Source organism: Vicugna pacos, chromosome 5, assembly GCF_048564905.1.
Source record: "Vicugna pacos chromosome 5, VicPac4, whole genome shotgun sequence".
Lineage (NCBI taxonomy): Eukaryota > Metazoa > Chordata > Mammalia > Artiodactyla > Camelidae > Vicugna > Vicugna pacos.
In genome coordinates, this window is record NC_132991.1 from 39,407,072 (window position 1) to 39,427,758 (window position 20,687).

Genomic DNA, 20,687 nt, shown 5'->3' on the forward strand with positions numbered 1-20,687 from the left:
ATACTGAGTGCAGAGTACTAAAAATATAATTTTAATAGTAATAGGATTAAAAAATTGATACCTGGAAAAAAGAAATAATGGGTCTTCGTGTAAAATTGTACATAAGAAATAAAGGGAAAGCAAATCAAATGGCTATAGAATTTCTATCTTTGAAGCTAGAAGGCTCTTTGAAGCTAGAAAGCTACTACTGGAGGTAACAAGACTGAACTGAGATTTTTTAGGACTTTTAATAAACCATGAGAAAGGTAATCTTTCAGATGTGACATACTGTGTTTAAAGTTATCCTGGAGCAATGATGTGTAACAGTTAGAAATACATGAATGGAACACAGCTTATACCATAAGAGTAGATAATTCCTAGAGTTGTTGAACTACATAGAAATATTGAGTGAAAAACATAATCTTAATAGGCAAAAGAAGAAAAGTCCAGAAAAGGAGGCAGAGATGGAGTAATTGGAAAGATCAAGGAACAAATGGAAAAAAAAAAGAATCAGTATCATAGGTGCCAAAAAATGAATAAAATCTCAAGAATCTGGTGGGTGTTCTACTGAGTCAAATAATGGAGCGAAGTGGAAGTCATTTATAGGGGTAGACATTTATGCAATTGTTTGCCCAGTATTCTCTTTTCTTTTTCTGTTAGGACTTGCTCCTCTATGTGTATAATTCCTCAAGTTTGCCATTTTCACATGACTCCACCCTCTGCCAATGTTGATTAAACCAGAGATGAGCAAGCATCAAGCTATATATGCCAAATAGAGTCCTTCCTGAGAGTTTTTGAACTGGAACTGAAAAAGCGATCGAGTCTTTTTCTAGTGCAGAGGTTACAAAATTTAAAACCAGTGAGCTATGGCTGAGCATGTTTCCTGACCTACAAATAAAAGATGCAGTGAATGTTTGTGCTACATCCGAGCCCTTGGTTAAAGCATTTCCTGAAGCCCAATTGGAAAATTACTCTTCATATGGTAGTTCATCTTTTTCTTTCCATTCCATGAGTCAGTCTTTTATTTTCCTCTTAAGCTAGTTCTGTTTGAGTTTGAGTTCTTTTCTGCCTTGTGCCAAAAAGGAAAGTCTTGATTAATAAACTACATAAATTCTTTTCTTACTTGTTCATCCATTTCAATTTCTTCATATAGACTTAGGAAATAAACATGTCAGCATACACATACATAGATGTCTGCTCAAGTTATTTGAAGTAAAAATGTGGCTAAATTACAAATACATTTTTACCCCCTATTTATTCTCTTGTGTGAATTCTACTGAAGCATTTGATTAGGCAGTTCAATACTATGCCCTCTTTTGTACAGAAATCAGTCTTTGTGTATACCCTTCAAAAGACATGATTTCTTCAGAAGCTGTGTGTTTTCTTTGTTAAAACTGCATGCTTGTAGAGCTAGAATTAGATCTCATGGTTTCTCTGAACCTATATTTCCAGCAAGAATTACAATAAAAATTTTAACAAGTTTACAAAGTTTAAGACACCATGATCAATCAGCACGGGTGTTGGTTTCAACAATTAGCATTCATACCAGTTGAATTCTAGAACTTATCACTGAGATTCTCTATAATAATCCTTTAAATATTTCTTCTTATGAAGAAAGAGGGTATAATTTGGGGGTTCCACACAGCACAGATGGATTTCTTCTTTGGTCTATCTGTCCCATCTCTGACAAAAGAAATAAGAAAACTTCAAATGAACTCACCAGGTTTCCTACAGTCAACACACTACTGAATTGATCAGTCATTGGGTAGTGCTCCATGGCCATGAATAGGGTATTTAAGACAATGCAGATGGTGATGGCCAGGTCAACAAATGGATCCATAACAATTAAATTCACAAGATGCTTTACTTTTAACCATGTGTCACAGCAGTCCCAGATCAAGAACATATTAGCAAATCTGTACCAGCATGGTGGACATTTCTGCCTAGATTCTTCAAGTTCTGGGGGAGCAATAAAGAGTAAGAGTAGTAAATAACAAAAACAAATTATTTGTTGTTTACATTATACATTATTTGATAAAATTGATGCTTCTACTTGGGGATGGAAATTTTATTAAATATTTTCACAAAATATTCATAAAAACATCAAGTAAATAAACTTCTTTCTCCTTTAATCAAGCAGAAAATAAATACTTTGAATTTAAAATTTTGCCTCAAACTAACTTCATTACCTAATATCTAGCTAATTGGTCATTAAATTGCTATATTTTCTTTATCAAAACAGAATTTTAAAGTAAGCTTTACAGAATTATTAAATGTATCAATTATTATTTCTTTTGAAATCATCTTTTTAAGAAACCTGTCTAAAGCTGTGATCCTTATTAATGTGTGATGCATTCTTTCCTCTCCCTTTCTCCACATATACATTGATCTTGCACACAAGAATCTAGTGTGTCCTTCATCTCAGTATATATTCGACCTAAATCTAGTTCTGTTATTCATGCTTACTCATATCTTTAAGAATTTTATGCCTAACATATAAAAAAGATATTAGTAATTTAATGGGTGAAGCCTGTTATAAAGTAATTATTATGTAACTGGATATCCAGTACACCAACAGGATAAAATACAAAATGTAATTGAAGTGTTCCAAAGAACTAATGTTAGAAATGATTTATAATTGATTTATCAAATTGCAATGCTGGTATAACATTCCTCCAAACTTTGAAGAAGTGGGGACTTAATTAATGAATGAACAAGGGAGTAACAGTTGCTGCCCATTCCTGTGTGTCAAAATCTACAAGCAGTTGTGTGAACTGTCCTTTGGAGGAATGTAATGGTTTCTGTGTATGTGGAAGATGGAGGGAAGATTTTTTTTAGGGTCCTTGTTGCAGTAGAGCACAGGTTTTGATTTCTCCAACACATTCATATGCCTCCCAACCTATCACCACCTCCATGCCTGGAGAACAGATTAAAGCTTGAAAGAGATGTTTCCTTGTGCTTCTACACAACAAAACTTAAGAAAAGAAAATGTTTAATTGCTTTAGGATAATATAATATAAGGATAAATCCTCACTGATGAGATATCAAGTGGTGAAATATTACTCTGCAGATAAAAACCTGCAGATTGATATTGAGAATGGACTCAAAAAGAAATTAGGACAATATTGGTTTCTATAATCAATGTGATGATAATGCATTCCATACATCATCTACTTAGGTCTATTATACAGTTCTAATCTTGGGTAACTGACTTTGGTAATTCTTTGGGAAGAAGGAATAGTTCCACAAAGTATATAATCATCATAGGAAGCTGACTATCCCATGGCCTTCTTACCCTCCATTGTGTTAGTCAGGATGCTGGCTATGCTCACGGCTCTTTGCCTTCCAGAGGAATCCTCTAGCATCTCCATTGAAATCTGATAAGAACTTAGTCTTCTCTTTTTGACTTCTGTTTCAGTGGTGGTGCCCTGCAAACCAAATACTGATGGCTCAAACCACCCTTTTCAATGAATAATACAACATTACATAGCATTTCTTTGGAAAATCATGCTACGTGCAATTTTTCCAAGTAACAATTTTCAAGTAATAATAAAATACTGAATTTATTATTAAGTTATAAATGCTTTAAAAAAAATCACAGGTGATACTCTAAAGAATTAAAACGAAAATTCACCAGTTCAATGCAATTGTATAGGGCAATTATTTGCAGAAATATTTTAATTTACCTGTTCAAGTTTTCAGGGAAAATTTTCATAAACATGCTAAAGTCATACATTGTTTTATTTCATTCAAATGCAAAGTATTTTTAACTTATCTCAATGATTAATAATCAATCTTCCCCCAAAGCAATTAATAGTATTATATAGTCTCAAGGCTGAATTATTTTCTTTGAGGCTATATTGAAAATATTGACATATATGGGCCAATTATTTTCCATGCACAAACACAGATGTACAATGAAATGTGTGTGCTTTCCTGAGATTTCTTTAATTATTTCTATATGCTATCCTGTAAGAAATCAAAACATTTTAGAGTCACTGTAATACTGACAGTTGTATGAAAACTGCCCATTATCAATATATTGGTCATTACAATATATAGTTTTAAGCATATGAAATCTTCGGAATATGAATATATAATTATACAATTCTGAGTGAACATACATCTATAATAGCAATTTGGTTGTAGTGTCCATAATTTTCTGTTGATAGGTCTACTGAATTTGCAAATACAAGTTTCACCCCAGACTCTAAAAACTGGGCTCTTTTAACCTAAAGCATTTGAAAGTTAATGGTCCCAAGCAATAAATTGGTTCTAAAGATTCTGTTGTTTTCCATTCAATAGTATATTGTTTTTAAGGACTTTCATTTTGGGGAAATAGGATGATATAAGAGGCTAAATCGCCCAGGCCTTGATGATTTCAAATTGGTGTAGAATGTTATTAGTAGCTAATTTATTATCTATTATCACCTCTGGCAGAAGTTGTCCAGTAGGTGAGGTTAGAGCTGATGGTCCACCCACCAAGGAAACCACACCATTGCAATCCACAGTGCTGTGCATCTTCCCATTTGCTGGAAGCCCTGGCACCATCCTGGATGACATACTGGCCTGACTAACGTTACTGTTGCGTCGCTCTCCATGTCTGTGTGGCACAAACAGTGAGTCTCTCCTGCTCTCGCTGTCTTCAAATGTACTGTGTTCATCATCAGCAAAGTCGTTTTCAGAACCAATATCCTTTACCCGACCTCTGAAGCTGAAAATGCTTGTTTTGCTATTGCGTCGTGGGGAAAACAGGGAGCCACGGATACTTAACAGAGACTGAGGAGAGAGCAAGGAAGGAAAGAATGGGGATGGGGGACACAACTATTTAGTAAAAGTCTTAATATTGCAGAATCTATTTGCTTTTGGGTTAGAATAGTCTTGCTCTTAAACACAGGTAATCAAGTTTATAGAGAACATGTATGTTTTGATATTTTTATTAAAAACCACAATGCAAATTTAAACATAAAAGAGTGTTTTTCTGACTAAGAATCCTGATATGAAATTTACTAAGTGTACTACCACTGTATTTAATCTTTAGTTCTGTGAGGTAGATTTTGTTATCATAATGTTAGAAGTGCAGAACCTGATGCTGGAGAGGTCAAATGATTCTTTTTGTAGGTGGCTTTCACTCCTAAATACTATGATCTGAAAAGGCATGCAATGTGGAAAATAAGTTTTGGTTCAAGTGAGACTACTAACTTAAATTTAAAATATTTGTACCAATATTTCACTTCGGGATAATGATTTAAAAACAAAACCATTCTCTCTCCATTCTCTGTTTCTGAATTCTAAAAGGAAAGTACTGTTTTTTTCTGGACCTGCTTGTCTCTATCCACATGGGCATAATAAGCCATGAAATTTAACTATGATGCTGTGTTCTAAATTTGCTAACAGTTTCCCAAATGGCTACTAATGATTCACCTTGTTTGAGAGAATATATGTCATAGCAAACACAACAGAGAGAATTCTTAGACTGCTATGTAAATTACTATTCTTGTTTAAAATTTAACACTCGCTTAAAAAAGTAAGATGATTTATACATGACTTTACCAATAAGAGTGATGTGGAAGACAGCTTATTCTTCTGCTCTCACTTTAATTTTATTGAAAAAACTGGATGATTCAAAAACTTTAAAATTTACATACACTAATGAATAAACCAAGTAAACAGCTTCTGCTACTGGAAAATGAGGATTTAGCATGCAGTCCCTTCTTTCACTTTTTGAACGGATTTTAAATTAGCAGCACCAAATAATTCTGTGTTTATTCTAGCCTTGGTGATAATTTTCAAAAACATCTCTATTCACCTGCAGAACCTTTGTTTACTCCCCTTCTCATTAGCAATGACATTCCCTGTATCCCCTGCTTACTTCCTCTCTCATGGCCTGTTCTACCTCTCTGCACAGCCAGGGTAATGTATCTGCATATATACACATACATATGCATACAAATCTATATGCCAGCAGTAAACATGCCTCGGCCTTCCCTTTCTTCCTCCAAGCTTCAATATAAAACTAAAGAAAATAATTTTAGTGGGAAAAAAAACAGGAAAGGCAGACTCCCTCAAATTTATTTTTGGTCCCTCTGCCTAATAGGTCATGTTGACTTTCTTATGCCCCATTTTTAGCTTTATTTTTGTGGCTTTTTCCAGACTGCAAAGCACTAGAATAATCTTTGTTGCCCTCTGCCTCAGTGATGTTCTCAAAGGATATTATTCATTGAGAAATGTGCTGTTGCTTTGGATTTGGTTAGAAATATTCACAGGAATTACTGAACTGCCCAGCTTATCCAGCCTGAGACTGTGTCTGTGTGACACTCAGTTCATGCAGTAGGTTTGTCTACCCAATGTTACACAGTAGTTAGACTAATTTTCCAGTCATCAAAGTGATCAAGAAATTAGACATTGTGAAGACATTCAACCTTCATTATAAAGAATCGTATTGTTTTCAGTCTCCTCGGTCTCAATTTAAATTATCAGTATAATATTGGTATGTTCAGTCTCATGTTTTGAGACTTTAGTGCGTATTTTTAGGTCCCAGATTTTTGGAATTGGGATTTAGTAAGCAGGGTGGAGGACTCTGGAATCTGAATATTCAACACAGATTCCAGGTAATTTTAATGCAAGTGGACCTCATCTTAACACTCAGAGGAGAACTAATTTTGTTTTATATTAATTCCTAGAATAGTTTAATGTAAGCAACTTAATATACCTGTGTTAGGATACTGTCTTTAGAAACTGAAAATCTATCTACACAATATTGGTTGAGAGTATGTGGCATGTGTGTACATCCATAATGTGTCTGGTACATGCCTTTAATTTGCATGTTTTTATGTTGGGGTGTTTTTAAAGACGTTCCAGATCCTTGAGCTTATTTGAAACTTCTATTCACTCTTTGGAAAGTATAATAATGGGTGTGAGCATAGCTTTCAAGGCAACAGAGACTAAAAAAGAAGATAGCAAAAATAGTATTGAGAGAAAATAAACCAAAAATAACACACTAGAAGATGCAGCAGAGTGGAGGGAATACCCACAGCTCTGACAGCCTTTCCTCTAAGGAAAATAAGCTTTTATGTTTTAAGGACCAAAAGGCCATCTTTCTTTGCCTCTGACATGCCAAAACATGAATTCCAGGTATCTTTTTTTTTCTTTTTTGCCTTGTTTCAAGAAGGTAAATCTGAACTCTTTTTCTTAATTTTTAGTAACAAAAGGGAAAATAGAAGAATTTAGGAATGTAAGACACAATGCTACATGTAGGGACTGAACTTGAAGTGGATTGAGAAATCAAAATGGAAGACGATGCAGGGAATTTGAAAATGTTCTAGTTCAAGCATGTAAAGTGAGTATTTGTTGGAAATAATAGCATAAGTTTAATGTATGTAACTTATCAATGTTTTCAATAAGTCAACAACTATGCTTGGTCCTAGCTACAAAGCTTCTGGTTTAAAATACATTGTCTCTTTGTGTCCAAACAATCTAGATAAAATCTTTATGGGGGATTCACTTTCCACTGTACATCTTTAAGTACTTTTTCATATTGTACTGTGGACATATATTATCTATTTAAAATAAAGTAGTGTAATAAATGTAAAATAACATCTAAAGTTCATGTTAGTAGAGGACAGGATACCCATAATTTATGGCTTCTTGGCCTTGACATTTTTAGAAGATGTATTTGTTTTGAATATTATGCGATGCCCATCTTATGCTTCCTATCCCCACCACGTCCACAGATTCTCTTACCTTTCAGAGAGTCCTTTTTTGTTTATACAATCAGAAATTGTAAACTTCTTGCCTGTGAGTTGTGTTAATGCTGTCTGCCTGTCTTTATTGAGATATGTAAATATCAATGCTAATAGGCTATTCCTTTTACTTTTGAAAATCTACTATCTATCTAGTTTATCTGTCAATCTTTCTCTTTCTCTCTACCTACTTACCTACTTACCTATCTACCTATCCTGCTATCTCTGTATCTACAAATATAAAATGAACTACATATAACATATGTGTATACTGATCCTGTTTTTAGTATTTAAACTCTGGCTGTCAGCTAACTTCATTTTGCTCTTGCCTCTCTGCGGTTCACTTAACACAGGCCTCCCTGCTGCTTCTTAAGCATTCCAGGCTGAAGGCCTTACACTTGCTCTTCAGTGAGCCTGAAATGCTCTTCGTTAAGATAGCTTCTTCCCTTGCCTCGTCTAAATCTTTGCTGAAATGTCTCCTTTACAGTGAGGGCCACTCAAGACACTCTTTAAAATTTTTACCTCTGGTTAGTGCTCCTAATCTCCTTTCCTGCTTATTTTTTTCCCCATAGCACTTATCACTTTCTGACATATTCTATAAGTTATTTATTTATTGTCTGTCTCCTCCTTTAAAGTATCATGAAATAAGAGAATTGTATATTTTTCTTCATTGAGATTTTTTTCTAGAACTATTTCTTCTATGCAGTAGATGATTAATAAATATTTGTTGATTGGCAGAGTGAACTAATCCACAAGTTTTTCTTTGAGCATTATGATGACACAATAATGGAAATAATACTATTTTCAAAAACACCTAAATACGTTCATGTAAATATCGCTACTAAGTGTATACATTTGTGAGAACTCAAACTACTCAGACGTTTTTAGTTTCTCTCATTTGGAATTCAATCATCCATTTTAACTTAATAAGAGCTCCACTCTTTGTCACAGAAAGTTTTTGTATTTTACTTAATACATAGATCTCTTTAAGAATCCACAGCTCTTTAAGGTAGACATTATTACCCCATTTTACAGAAATCTTACAAAGTAGAAATGGCTCGAACAAGGTCATGGAACTACTTTGGAGTTGAGATAAGAACAAACTTTTGTGACATCAATCATCATGCTATAGTGTCAAATATTCCTAATCCTAATGACCCTAATTGTCTTAATAATGTTAAAATATCGAGTGAAGTTCAAGTCAAAAAAATCTAATTTGAGAAACTAATTTTCCCTATTGAGCTTCAAGTTAGTCCCAATTGCATTATATTCAGTACCATACTTTATATTTGTACTATGCAAGATAATAGTTGAATCTCTTGATATTGGCATTTTCTGTAGGAAAATGGTTTTAATCTTATAAATTTTTCTGTGTTCATATCTATTTTGTCCTAACATGAGAATTCAAGTTATGTTATTAATATAGAGTTTATTTCTTTTTAAAATTCATACTTCCATATTCAATATAAATTATAAAATAAACATCTACTTATACCTAACATATGCCTTCTCCTCCCAACGAAGAGCTAAACACCATAGTGAATTGCATGCTTATCACTCTATTATTCCAAATTTTTTGATCTTTATAAGAAGTATATTATACCCCTTGACTGATGTACAGTTGGTGTTTTTTTGGGCTTTAACTTAATTATATAGCATGTCCCTCAAAGCATTATCTTTACAGCATAATTCTGACCTAGATTAATATAATTAGAAGAGTTAATAATTCACAGCACATGAAATTCTAATAGACCCAAATAGAGTTCAAAGCCATAACTGTGCTTATCATTGATTATAACTATTTACTTTTCATTATGCAACTGATAAAGCTTATAAACAAAGAGTTGAAACTGTTTTCCTTCCTTGACTGGAAAATATTCTGAAGAATTGTGTATTTGGCATTAAATTAGAGCGAAAATAGACTGCTTTTAATTTAGTTCTCTTCAAGAGCATTTAGGTCATAACTTCATTCTAATGTATCATGGCATGACAGCATATCAGTATAATGGAAACTCATGACAGTACAGTTCTCATATCAAAAGATAAAAGAAAAATTCAAAGACATTTCTTTTCAAAATTCTTGCAGTCACAACCTCAGATAATAAAGGCAGAAACCTATATGCAAAGAAAGTTCATTTGAGGTCTCAAAATGGAAACGGTAAATAAGAGATTATAAAACATCTCACTGAAGAGAAAAGTCTGATAGGTTTTACCCCACTCCCCCACCCCCCAAAAAAGCAGATTAAGAAAGGTTGTCTCAAACTAGTGCAATGTTTAACGCTGATTACTTTAAAGTAAAGGTTATTAATGATTTAATAAAAGTTCCTTTTAAAGATAATTTTTGATATGAATTTAAATAACCATATTAAAAGTTGGTTCCCTGTCCCTCATTTAAATCAGATATTACAGAAATATACCAAAATATAGCAATGAAAAACTGAAGCAATTAGAAAAACCATACCTGATGAGGGGAGTAGAATTTCTTGTCACTAGTCAGTCGGTTTCCATCCATAGAGAAAAGGAAGCTGCTTCTTTTGACACTGTCCTCAGATTCAGATTTGGGGAACCTGTTTCCCTGTCCTTTGTTGTTTCCTTCCAGATGCTCCCTCTGTCTTCTTTTCTTTCTTCGGTTCCTCCATTCTTTAGCACTCTTGGAGCTTAATTTGGATGCTTCTGAAGAACTTTCCAACAGCTCTCCTAACCCACCTATTCCACTGAAATCTCTTGAAGCAGCTGATGCTGCTGCAACTGCCTGTTCAAACAAAACCAGGCACTATTTAGGACACAGAACTTTCAAAACAGTTGGCTCTGGTACACATGTTGCCATTTGAGACTATTAACTATATGTGAAAATGTCTTCTGGTCATTTTGTTGTGTTTTACTACAAGAGAGTTTACTTAATAATGACCAACTTTAAACAGTATAAAGCAAAGTGTTAGTTTATGCATTAAGATTAGAAAATTCTGGTTTGGCACATCTTCTGAGGAATCTTTTTTAAAGTTTTAAAAAACTGTTGAGATTAGCTTCATTTCAAGGAACAGTTACTCTCTTAAAAATATCTTCTACACTTTAAAAGCAAATGTTCTCTTAGTGGTGGTTGCTGGTCTGATTACTATTCCAATTCCATCCATAGGTTTGTTCCTCCCACTTGTAATTGTGACAACTAAGTGGTATTTTTTCCCTCTAAATCTAGGGCAAAAGACTTTTTCTTTTCTTTTTTGAGGGAACTCAAAGCATTTAAAGTGTCTACTATTTTACCTCTAGATGGAGATAGTAGGAATGTATTGGCTAGTTTACCCTATCCTTCATTTGAATCATACTCAGTCCTATAGTTCCCATTCCTGGGATCATATTAATCCCAGAGATTAACATGATTAATTTATACATAATACTTTTAGTTTGAAATTTTTAAATGTTTATATAGTATTTATTATTATAAATAACAACAAATGATTAACATATTAATAAGTGCATGAAATAATCATTCAAGGGATTATGAGTACTTCTTCAAATATTTTGTTTCCATTTTTCAGCACTAAGTATACTTAAGCATTTTGAATTTCTGTACCTACTAAAGAAACACAGAAGCTCTGAGGTGAAACATGGCATGCCAGATGTTTTGTATTTTCATTTATATGAATAGTATTTTTAGACTGGAAATGATCTACCATTACTGGAGAAGATATGAAACTCAAAGCTGAGTTCTCACTAAGTATATTCCTGTTTATAAACATAATAATGGAAGTAGAAATGATTAAATTATGAGGATATTGGTTCAACTCTTTACATACATGATTACTAAATACAAACAACTCAAATTTAGCTACCATTTTATTTTATCTTCTCTACTAGACTATAAGCTAGATAGGAATTTTGTCATTTGTGTCTGTATATGTATCTGTGTGCACATTGCCTACTATGTCACCTGACATAAAAAAGGCTTCGTAAATGTTTCGTGAATAAAGGTGAAAAGAGTCATCAGGCTGTCAGTTGTCTCAGACACTGGGGCAGGAGAGGGGGAAGATCAAGACATACTTGGGCTTGACTTTTCAACATTAAACTATGTGTCAGAATGGTCTGTATAATAGAAACATATTTTAGGAAAGAAGATAAAACCTATATTTAATGCTTTGACAACATGTTATACTTTATGTTTCCTCCTTCTTGAGGAGAAGCAAACCCTCCTAAGTAGCTTCCACTTCTGAATCTCATCTCAACTAATTTTTTTTTAAAAAAGGTTTAAAACTAAAGGTGCTATGATACAAATTCTCTGGGATTAAAATGACCCCAGGGATGGGAACCATAGTATTACATATAGTACTAAGTATATGTGTTGGGCTAAGCAACACATGAAATGTAACACAAATATTTGTTTATATTGAATACTATGGAAAACCAGATCTAAGACTTGATAAAAGACAATGCTCAACATTTAAAATGAAACATTAATTCAGAAATTAGATATTTATAGAATTACATATAATCAGATAACCCAATTTTTAAATTGAATTCTGGATCATCACTTATCATCACTTTTAATATCATCAGTAATGAAAGATGAGAAATATTAAGGGCCCTTTATAAATATGAATAAGTTTAATAATATTATGTGTAAATAAGGTAGATAAATGAAATACTAATTTGTACCAAGTTAAATATAGTTGCATAGTGCTTGATAAGTAGGATATACATAATATACACCACTCCTTGAAAGAATGAATGTATACATATATTCTTTTTTATCTAAATAAAGTTCTTAATCCTCCTTTCCACTTTGTATAGGCAGAAATACAACACACAGTGCTAATCATTTATTGACTTATTTGTCGTTAGAAACAAAGGAAGTGGAAGTGGTAGTAATATTCCCTTGCCATAATTCTGAAACTCATGTTCATTTAAATCACTTCCGGAATTTGTTTTGCATAAGACATGATTTCCCTACTTATTCTGGGTAACAGTTTGAATAACTCAAAGCCAAAACAGATTTCTAAAGCAACAACGGTAACCTCCCGACACAACACATTTTCTGTGTCACTCGTCAAATCTGTCATTTGTTCCACTTCCAGGGATTTGCCAGTTCTCTCAAAGGCAGATGTTTCCTGTCACCTCCCATGTCTGTGTACCTGTTTATACCCAGCACTGTGACGTGGACAACGTCCTGCTTGCTTAGACTAATACTGTTACTTTCACAACAGGCTTGCTGAATTTCTCTTGTAACAGATAACAAATATGTACTTAATATTTCCACAGGGAGTAACATCTTCTTTTTCTTGTAACATTTCTGTGTGATTTAAAATAGGCTCTATCATAGACTTACTGTCTCTGTGTGTCCTTAAAAAAATAAAACCATATGACTGTGTGATTATACTTCATTGTAAACATGAAATCCAGTTTTAAAATTCCATTTTAAAATCACAAGACATTAACTATACTTATTACAATTCTACCCCTAATTATATTGGATCTCTTGAATGCCACTATTTCTAATTTTGTTCCAAAGCTTACTCCTAAATTTTTCCTATCAGACCAATATACACTGCTGTGGAATATGCTATGCTGGACACTATTAGACATTTAAAGATCACATATTAAATGCCAAACACAGTTATGATGATATAGGACAAAACTTTCTTTGTTGTTTTCTTTCTTCATCTTTTAAAGTTACACTTGGTTTGTGAGTCAAAAGAGCTTGAATATGACATTTTTTTCATGTCTGAATAATGACTAGCACTAGAGGGTCCCTCAGCAGATATTCAATAAAAATGGAAATGATGCTGGGCTTCATGAAGTCATTAGCTAGATAGTAGCTTTTGAAGAGTCACAGGTGGTTAGGAAGACTCACATTACAGGAGCACCAATGGTCTTATGGGTGGACTAAGTCTCCCTCTCTCTTTGCCTTCAGCTCCCTCCTCGCCTTCAACATTGGCTGTTTACTGGCCATTGTTACCTGCATTGTCAATAAGGAGTTAAAATAGCTAGCTTAGTTCTGTGCCATCCCAGTCAATATTAAAACACTGGGATAAGTTACCCTGGTATCAGTTTAAATTTTTGTAGGTATGAAGCGAAAGCTGAGTCAAATCATGATTTGATCACTAGAATCTAATAACTGACTTTTTAATGAAAAGAATTGACATTTTTTTAGCTGACCTAATTAGGATATAGATAACTAGGTTCTTTAAACTTCTGTTAGACATAGTGCACTTACACTGCTACATTTAAAACATATTCTTTTAACTGATGCCATATTTTACCCTAAAGTGGCTGGATTTCAGAATACATTCTTACTCTTATACTGTGTGTCTGCTTAGTATTTTCAAGCACATTGCTTTCTCTGTTTTTATAAATGATAAAAAAATAATCCAATTCTTTAAAATACAACTATACACTATCTATCTATATTTATGTATATATTATTTCCTATAACATTTATTTTAAGCTTTGAAATGAAGAAATTCTTTGCCCTGTAAATAGCTATCTTATCTCATTATCTTATAAATGTATTTTATTTGTAGTGATCTGGGATAAACTCAAATACTTGAAATACAGTAGAAATTTCTGGCAAGCATGAAGTATACATTATGAGATTTTCAAGTATCACCAAATTTGTTTATAGCTTTTCTTATAAAATCAATAAACTATAACCATGATATTGCTCTGTACCCAATGGTAAGATGAAAATAGCAGAACCAGCATGTTCAGCAAATGTTAAGTATATGGTTGGGCTGGGTAACCAGCTAAGGAATTCATTGTCAAATCCATCTCACACACACACAAAAGCCTCAATAGAAAGGATCTAATGCTATATGATTTGCATCTTCAAACTCAGATTTATTAAAAACTTAAATTTTCAACCTACAAATTCCAAGGATATACTGTCATTCAAATAATGCTTCAAATATTTGGAAACATCCATCTGAAAAGAAAATCACCATGCACAAGAGTTATTTGGACTTCTGCTTCCGGTCAGGATATAGTAATGGATCAGATCTGATTTTCCTCCTGAAACAACCAGTAAAACAGACTAAATACATGTAACAGTGATTTTGAAGACATTATACGAATGGGTCATCGGAGAGTTTTCAGAAGGATCTTCACTCAGTAGCAGGGAATAATTAGCCTTAGACTAAAGGCTGCTCTGGTTCTACCTATCAAATCTTCAAAGGTTTAAAGATGGAAAAGGATCAAACTGTTTATGAGTAATGAAACTATGTTTCCTAATAAGGATCAAGAATTTTTATAGAAATACAAAATATCCAGCAGCCCGAAAGCTAAAGTTACAAGTGCCTAGAATTTAACTACAGTTTGTCAGAAATGCAAAAAATTCAGAAATTTATGACCAATAATGAAGAAAAAATTATTAAAATTGACCAAAATCTGACACAGATGTTAGAATCAGCAGATAAGGACTTTAGGACTTTAAACAGTTATTATAACTGTAATGTGTATGTTCAAAATGTTAGCTATGTGGGAGATAAAAAGAGATTCAGATCAAGCATTTAGAGATGAAAACTATTCTGTCTGAGACGAAAATTACACTGGGGATTAATGGCAGAAGAAACGATGATAAACTTGAAGACATAGCAATAGAAACTATCCAAACTAAAATTGACAAACTGATTCTAACACTCATATGAAGCTATACATTTTTAATATATATTTGACCTGGAATAGTCAAAACAGCCTTAAAAAAGAAAAACAAAGTTGGAGAGCTACTAGATTTCAAGATTTACTAAACAGCTACAGTGATTTAAGAGATTGTGATATTGGTCTAAAAAGAAACCAATCAATCAACTGAAGAGAATAGAATCCAGAAATAGACTCACTCACATATGAACAATTGATTTTGACAAAGGTTCAGAGGCTATTTAGTGGAAAAAAGATGTTTTGTTCAACAAATGGTGGTGGAATAATTAGATATCTATATGCAAAAAAACCCAACACATAAATCATACCACCTTACACAAAAATTAACTTAAAATGGGTCATTGACCTAAATACAGCTATAAAACTTCCAGATGGAAAATTAGGAGAAAATATTTGTGATGTTGATTTGGCAAAAATTTCTTAGATGCAATACCAAAAGCATGATCAAACATACAATAAAACTTAATAAAATTTATTTCATTGAAATTAAAAACTTTTACTTTAAAAAAAAAAAAACAGGAGGATGAAAAGACAAGTTGCAGACCAGGAGAAGATATTTGCCAAGCATAACATAAAGGACCAAAGGACTTAATTCCTTTATATATAAAAAATACTCAAAACACTTTAATAAGAAAACAAAACAACTCAGCTAAAAAATGGGCAAAATATCTGAACATCTACTTTACAACAGAAGCCATACAGATAGAAAATAATAATATGAAGAGATGCTCAGCTTCATTAGTCATTAAGAAAATGCAAAGTAAGACAACAATGAGATGCTTAGTAGAATCGCAAATAAGACTGACCATACCAAATGTTGGCGAAGACATAGAGCAACTATAACTCTCGCTGACATAAAACGGGTTTCACTTTGTCTCCCCATGACTTTCACTTTCCAACTTAAGTTATTTTTTTCCTTTTAATCAAATACTGTTCTCTCTCTTCTCTTCAAGACCCATTCACTGTGCCTCTACCCCAAGCAGCCTTTAATATTAACGAGAATTTAAAGTCAGAATCTAATAGCAGATGCCTTCCTGATATCCTGATATCCTGTTGTGCTATAGAAACCCCAAAGGATGGTTAAGAGTAGGTATGCATAAAGTTTTCTTGTTTACATTTGAGATCAATCAACTACAGAATAAAACTTCAAATGTTATAATTAGGAGTGAAACAGAAATAGTTGGAAATAGCAGTTATGTATCATTTTTACATTAACTGAAAATCAGATTCTCCCAAGATTTCGTGAAACAATTGCATAGTTAACCTTAGTCTGAATGTGTTTTCTACCTTGAGTTAATTTCCTTATATATAGTGTCTAAAAAGTTACTTTGACTCCAACTTAAGAAACAATTTTAGGTTTGAATAGTTTTCTCTTTTCGATGGCAATGCCTGTATACCAAACAAAAAGCCAGTTCCAATTTGATCTCTATGGTACAACAATATTCCTACTTAAAACTAACTAATAGTAATAATCTAATAATAATAATAATAATAATACATTTTTCTTATTTATCACTTAGTACCTGAGCTTCTTCCTGTTGCTTTTTAATCTGTTCAAGCATTTGCTGAAATTCAGCCTCTTTCTGTTCGGCCTCTTCTAAGGTGGCCTGATTCTGTTCCTCATAGGCCATGGCCACCACAGCCAGAATCAAATTCACCAGATAAAAAGAGCCCAAGAAAATAACCAAGACAAAAAATATCATATATGTTTTTCCAGCAGCACGTAACGTCTAGGAAAAAAAAAACTATTTTATTAAATGTCTCCAAATAAAGATCTGATTACCATCATCATTAGATAGTCAGAAGATAAATGCTTTTTAGCATGCAATGTATTTTGACAAAGGTTTTTTTTTGTTGTTGTTGTTAAAATGCACACACACAAAGACATAAAACAAATAATAATTAAGTTATTTGAGGCTTCACTGTAGTGTCATTTGATATAAGTACACACATTTCAAATTATAATACATTGGATATATATTTGAGCACACTAAAATGCTTTTCTTTGAGTCTCTTGGGCAATATTTCAAGTAAGAACATGATCTTTAATTCCTTTCAGTGGAGTTCCTACTCTCCATGTCGTCTCTACACATCATCTAGTGATAACATCTTTCTTCTCTCCTCTTCTAGCTCCAATTAACCTTAGGTTTAATTTGAAATTTCTGTATAATTGAGTTTTAAAATCTTTTCACATGCTTTTGTTATATCCACAGCTTATATTATATGTTCAAAGTCATGGACTTTCTTTGCATCCTCCATATCCCCTAGCAGAATGCTTTTACCAAAGACTCTTAATATATGTGTACTGACTGAACAGTTGAGGTCCTAGGCAGATTTGCTTTATGCTGGACCCTTCTCTGTATTCTAGGGTGTTATAAACAAATATCCATACTTGTTATTTAATATATATTCATGCTATTTTGTGCATGATACTTTGAACCTTACTGCTCTACTTTGAATACTTGTGTCCCACCAAAATTCATATGTTGAAATCCTAATGCCCAATGTGATAGTATTAGAAGTGGCCTCTGGGAGGTGCTTAGGTCATGGGAATGGAGCCCTCATGAATGGGTTTAGTGCCTAATAAAAAGAGCCTCCAGAGAGAACCCTGGCCCCTTTTCCTCCAGGTGATGACACAGCAAGAAGATGTCAGCTTATGAACCAGGAAGAAGGTTCTTCTCAGAATGTAATCATGCTGATGTCTTGATCTTGACTTCCCAGCCTCCAGAACTGTAAGCAATATATTTCTGTTATTTATAAACTGCCTAATGTGTGGCATTTTGCTATAGCAGCCCAAAGGGACTAAGACACTTGCCAGCTGGTAAACGTTCTCCCAGTAGTCTTGAGTCATGAGTCGAAATAGAGACAAGAAAGCCCAGCTAAAAGTATCAAAGCTTGTATAGCCATAGTTGGGGTTTCGACCAGCCTTCACACAGATGTATCCTTCTGGACACTGGCTATAAGAGAGAAAAATGGAGCTGAGGTCAGCATAGCAACTATAGCTATTTCAATCCATGTGGATTTATTGAAATTGTCAAAACCCAGAGTTGCTGTCTGTGATGAATTTTCTTGCCTTCATTTCCAGAGCACTTTGAATAATTGCTCACAGTGAAGCTGTTATCAGATGAAATTTATTAGGAAAACCAATAAAAAACTTAAGGTATGAAGGAGTCATATTTATAGACATTTAGAATGGCAGAGAGGCAGCAACCACACACTTTTGCCTCTGACACCATCAATATCCCTCTCTTTTCAAAGTGGCAAGAATCAATGATTAAAAATGAAAAGCCAGAAAACAGCCAAAACTTAATTAGCCACTTCATTAGCCACTTCTATAGAATTTTCTAAAATAAAACTTATATTTTAGAACAATTTTAGATTTGCAGAAAAATCTCAAAGAGAGGACAGAGACTTCCCATATATACCATGCCCAATTTCCCATATTATTAACATCTTATGTTGGTATGGTACATTTCAATCAATATTGCTGCATTATTATTAACCAAAGTCCATAATTTTATTCATATTTCCCCAGTTTTTCCCCAATAACTTTTTTTATGTTCCAAGATCCCACCCAGGATACCTCATTACATTTAGTCATCTTGACTCTTTAGGCTCCTCTTGACTGTGACAGTTTATCAGACTTTTCCTTGTTTTTGACTACCTTGACAGTTTAGTGAAGTAATTGTCAGGTATTTTGAAGAATGTTCTTCAATTGAGATTTGTTTGATGTTTTTCTCATTATTAGATATTGAGGTTACGGATTTGGGGGAGGAAGAGCACAGACATAAAGTATTGTTATCCTTACATCATCAAGGGTACATGCTATCAATAGTTCTTATCACTGTTAATGCTAACTTTCATCACCTGATTTGAGATAGTGTTTGTCAGGTTTCTCCACTGTAAATTTATTCTTTTTTTCCTTCTTTTTCCATACTGCACTCTTTGCAATAAAGTCACTATGTGCAGTCTACACATAAGGAGCCAGGAGTTATGACCCACCTCCTTAAGAGTAGAATATGAACATAAATTATTCGGAATTCTTCTGCATGAGATTTAACTATTATCTCTCATTTAAATAAATGACTATTATCTCTCATATAAATAAATATATATATAGATTCAATAAGTTATTTATATAAGTGTGCTCATGGATAATCATTTTGTACTTTGAATTATAATACAATTATATTATGTTTATAATATAATGATTGTAATTTTTTGTTCAAATTGTTCCAGTTTTGGCCATTGGAGATTTTTCAGTTGACGCCTGTATCTCTTTGACATGACCCATAGTGGTGTGTGTTCTGTTTGTTTTCAGCACTTTCTTACCTTCTGGCACTAAAAGATGCTCCAGGCTCAACTTTTTCTTTCTTTCTTTTTTAGTGGAGGTACTGGGGATTGAACCCAGGACCTCGTGCATGCTAAGCTTGCGCTCTACCACTGAGCTACACTCCTCCTTTTTTAAAAGCTACTTTATATCTTGTACATTTCCTGTCCCAATCCTAGAACCAGCCATTTCTCCAAGGAGCCCTAGCTCTTTTATTGAAGAATCATATTAGAAATCATGATAAATGTGTGTATGTATTTGTGTCTACATACATATCTCCTCACTTTGTCAGCTGAGGGCCTAGAAGCAATGTCACTGCCTTGGCAATAAATGCAGTACCCAGATCTGGGTTTCTAATACTGTATGTATATTTCTATATGTAGCCATCTGTGCCTAGATTAAGCTAAACATGAGCTCATACTCATTTCTCCAACTTTATTTCATCACTACAGGATCATTCCAGACTCTTCGCTTTGCTTCTCTGTACCCCCTCACTCCAAAAGTGAGAAACCTGGCTTCTGTCATCTGCTATATAAATACTTAATTGTTCAGGACAAGTATATATGCATAGTTGTTTCAGGATTGTTAATCCACACTATCATGGGAAACAACTTTATCAAATAGATTTCCTTTTCACTTTAGTCTTTCAGACTCCACTCATTTCCAAAATTTCTTAGATTAGCATCTATTCTCCTCCTTCAGTGTGGTTATTTTATACATATAAAATATATTTAGATACCTTTGTCACGTTCTGTATTTCAACCTGGGATCCTCTAACCTGACATGATTTAAAACATTTTTAAACACGATTTTAAAAAATTTTACATATACTGTTAAGCCTTCGTGCTGTAAAGTTCTTTGAATTTGACAAATGCTTAACATTCACCATTTCAGAATCATACAGAATAGTTTCTCCACCCTAAAAAAAATCCCCTGTGCATCACCCAGTCAAGCCCCTACCCTGAACTCCTGGAAAACACTGATGTTTTTAT

At 33.4% G+C, this 20,687-nt stretch overlaps 2 protein-coding genes across 15 annotated transcripts in view; one reads left to right on the forward strand and one right to left on the reverse strand.

The window, feature by feature from the left end:
- LOC102528082 (sodium channel protein type 2 subunit alpha) overlaps window positions 1-20,687 on the forward strand; it is a 272,534-nt gene that overhangs the window by 55,286 nt on the left and 196,561 nt on the right. The window contains exon 3 of the mRNA XM_072961091.1: window positions 17,993-18,097. The gene's annotated coding sequence lies outside the window, so the exon portion shown is untranslated. The remainder of the gene's footprint in view (window positions 1-17,992; window positions 18,098-20,687) is intronic.
- LOC102526612 (sodium channel protein type 3 subunit alpha) overlaps window positions 1-20,687 on the reverse strand; it is an 80,328-nt gene that overhangs the window by 44,718 nt on the left and 14,923 nt on the right. For 5 of the 14 annotated variants that reach the window (XM_072961085.1, XM_072961078.1, XM_072961080.1 and 2 more), the window contains exons 8-13: window positions 18,181-18,322; window positions 16,889-17,095; window positions 10,183-10,473; window positions 4,411-4,758; window positions 3,275-3,407; window positions 1,700-1,938 (exon numbers count right to left, since the gene is read on the reverse strand). In XM_072961085.1, coding sequence (XP_072817186.1) covers window positions 1,700-1,938; window positions 3,275-3,407; window positions 4,411-4,758; window positions 10,183-10,473; window positions 16,889-17,095; window positions 18,181-18,322 — 1,360 coding nt within the window. Of the gene's footprint in view, window positions 1-1,699; window positions 1,939-3,274; window positions 3,408-4,377; window positions 4,759-10,182; window positions 10,474-12,876; window positions 12,887-16,881; window positions 17,096-18,180; window positions 18,323-20,687 lie in introns of all 14 variants that reach the window. The other 9 variants (XM_072961088.1, XM_072961076.1, XM_072961086.1 and 6 more) reach the window with 7 other exon arrangements.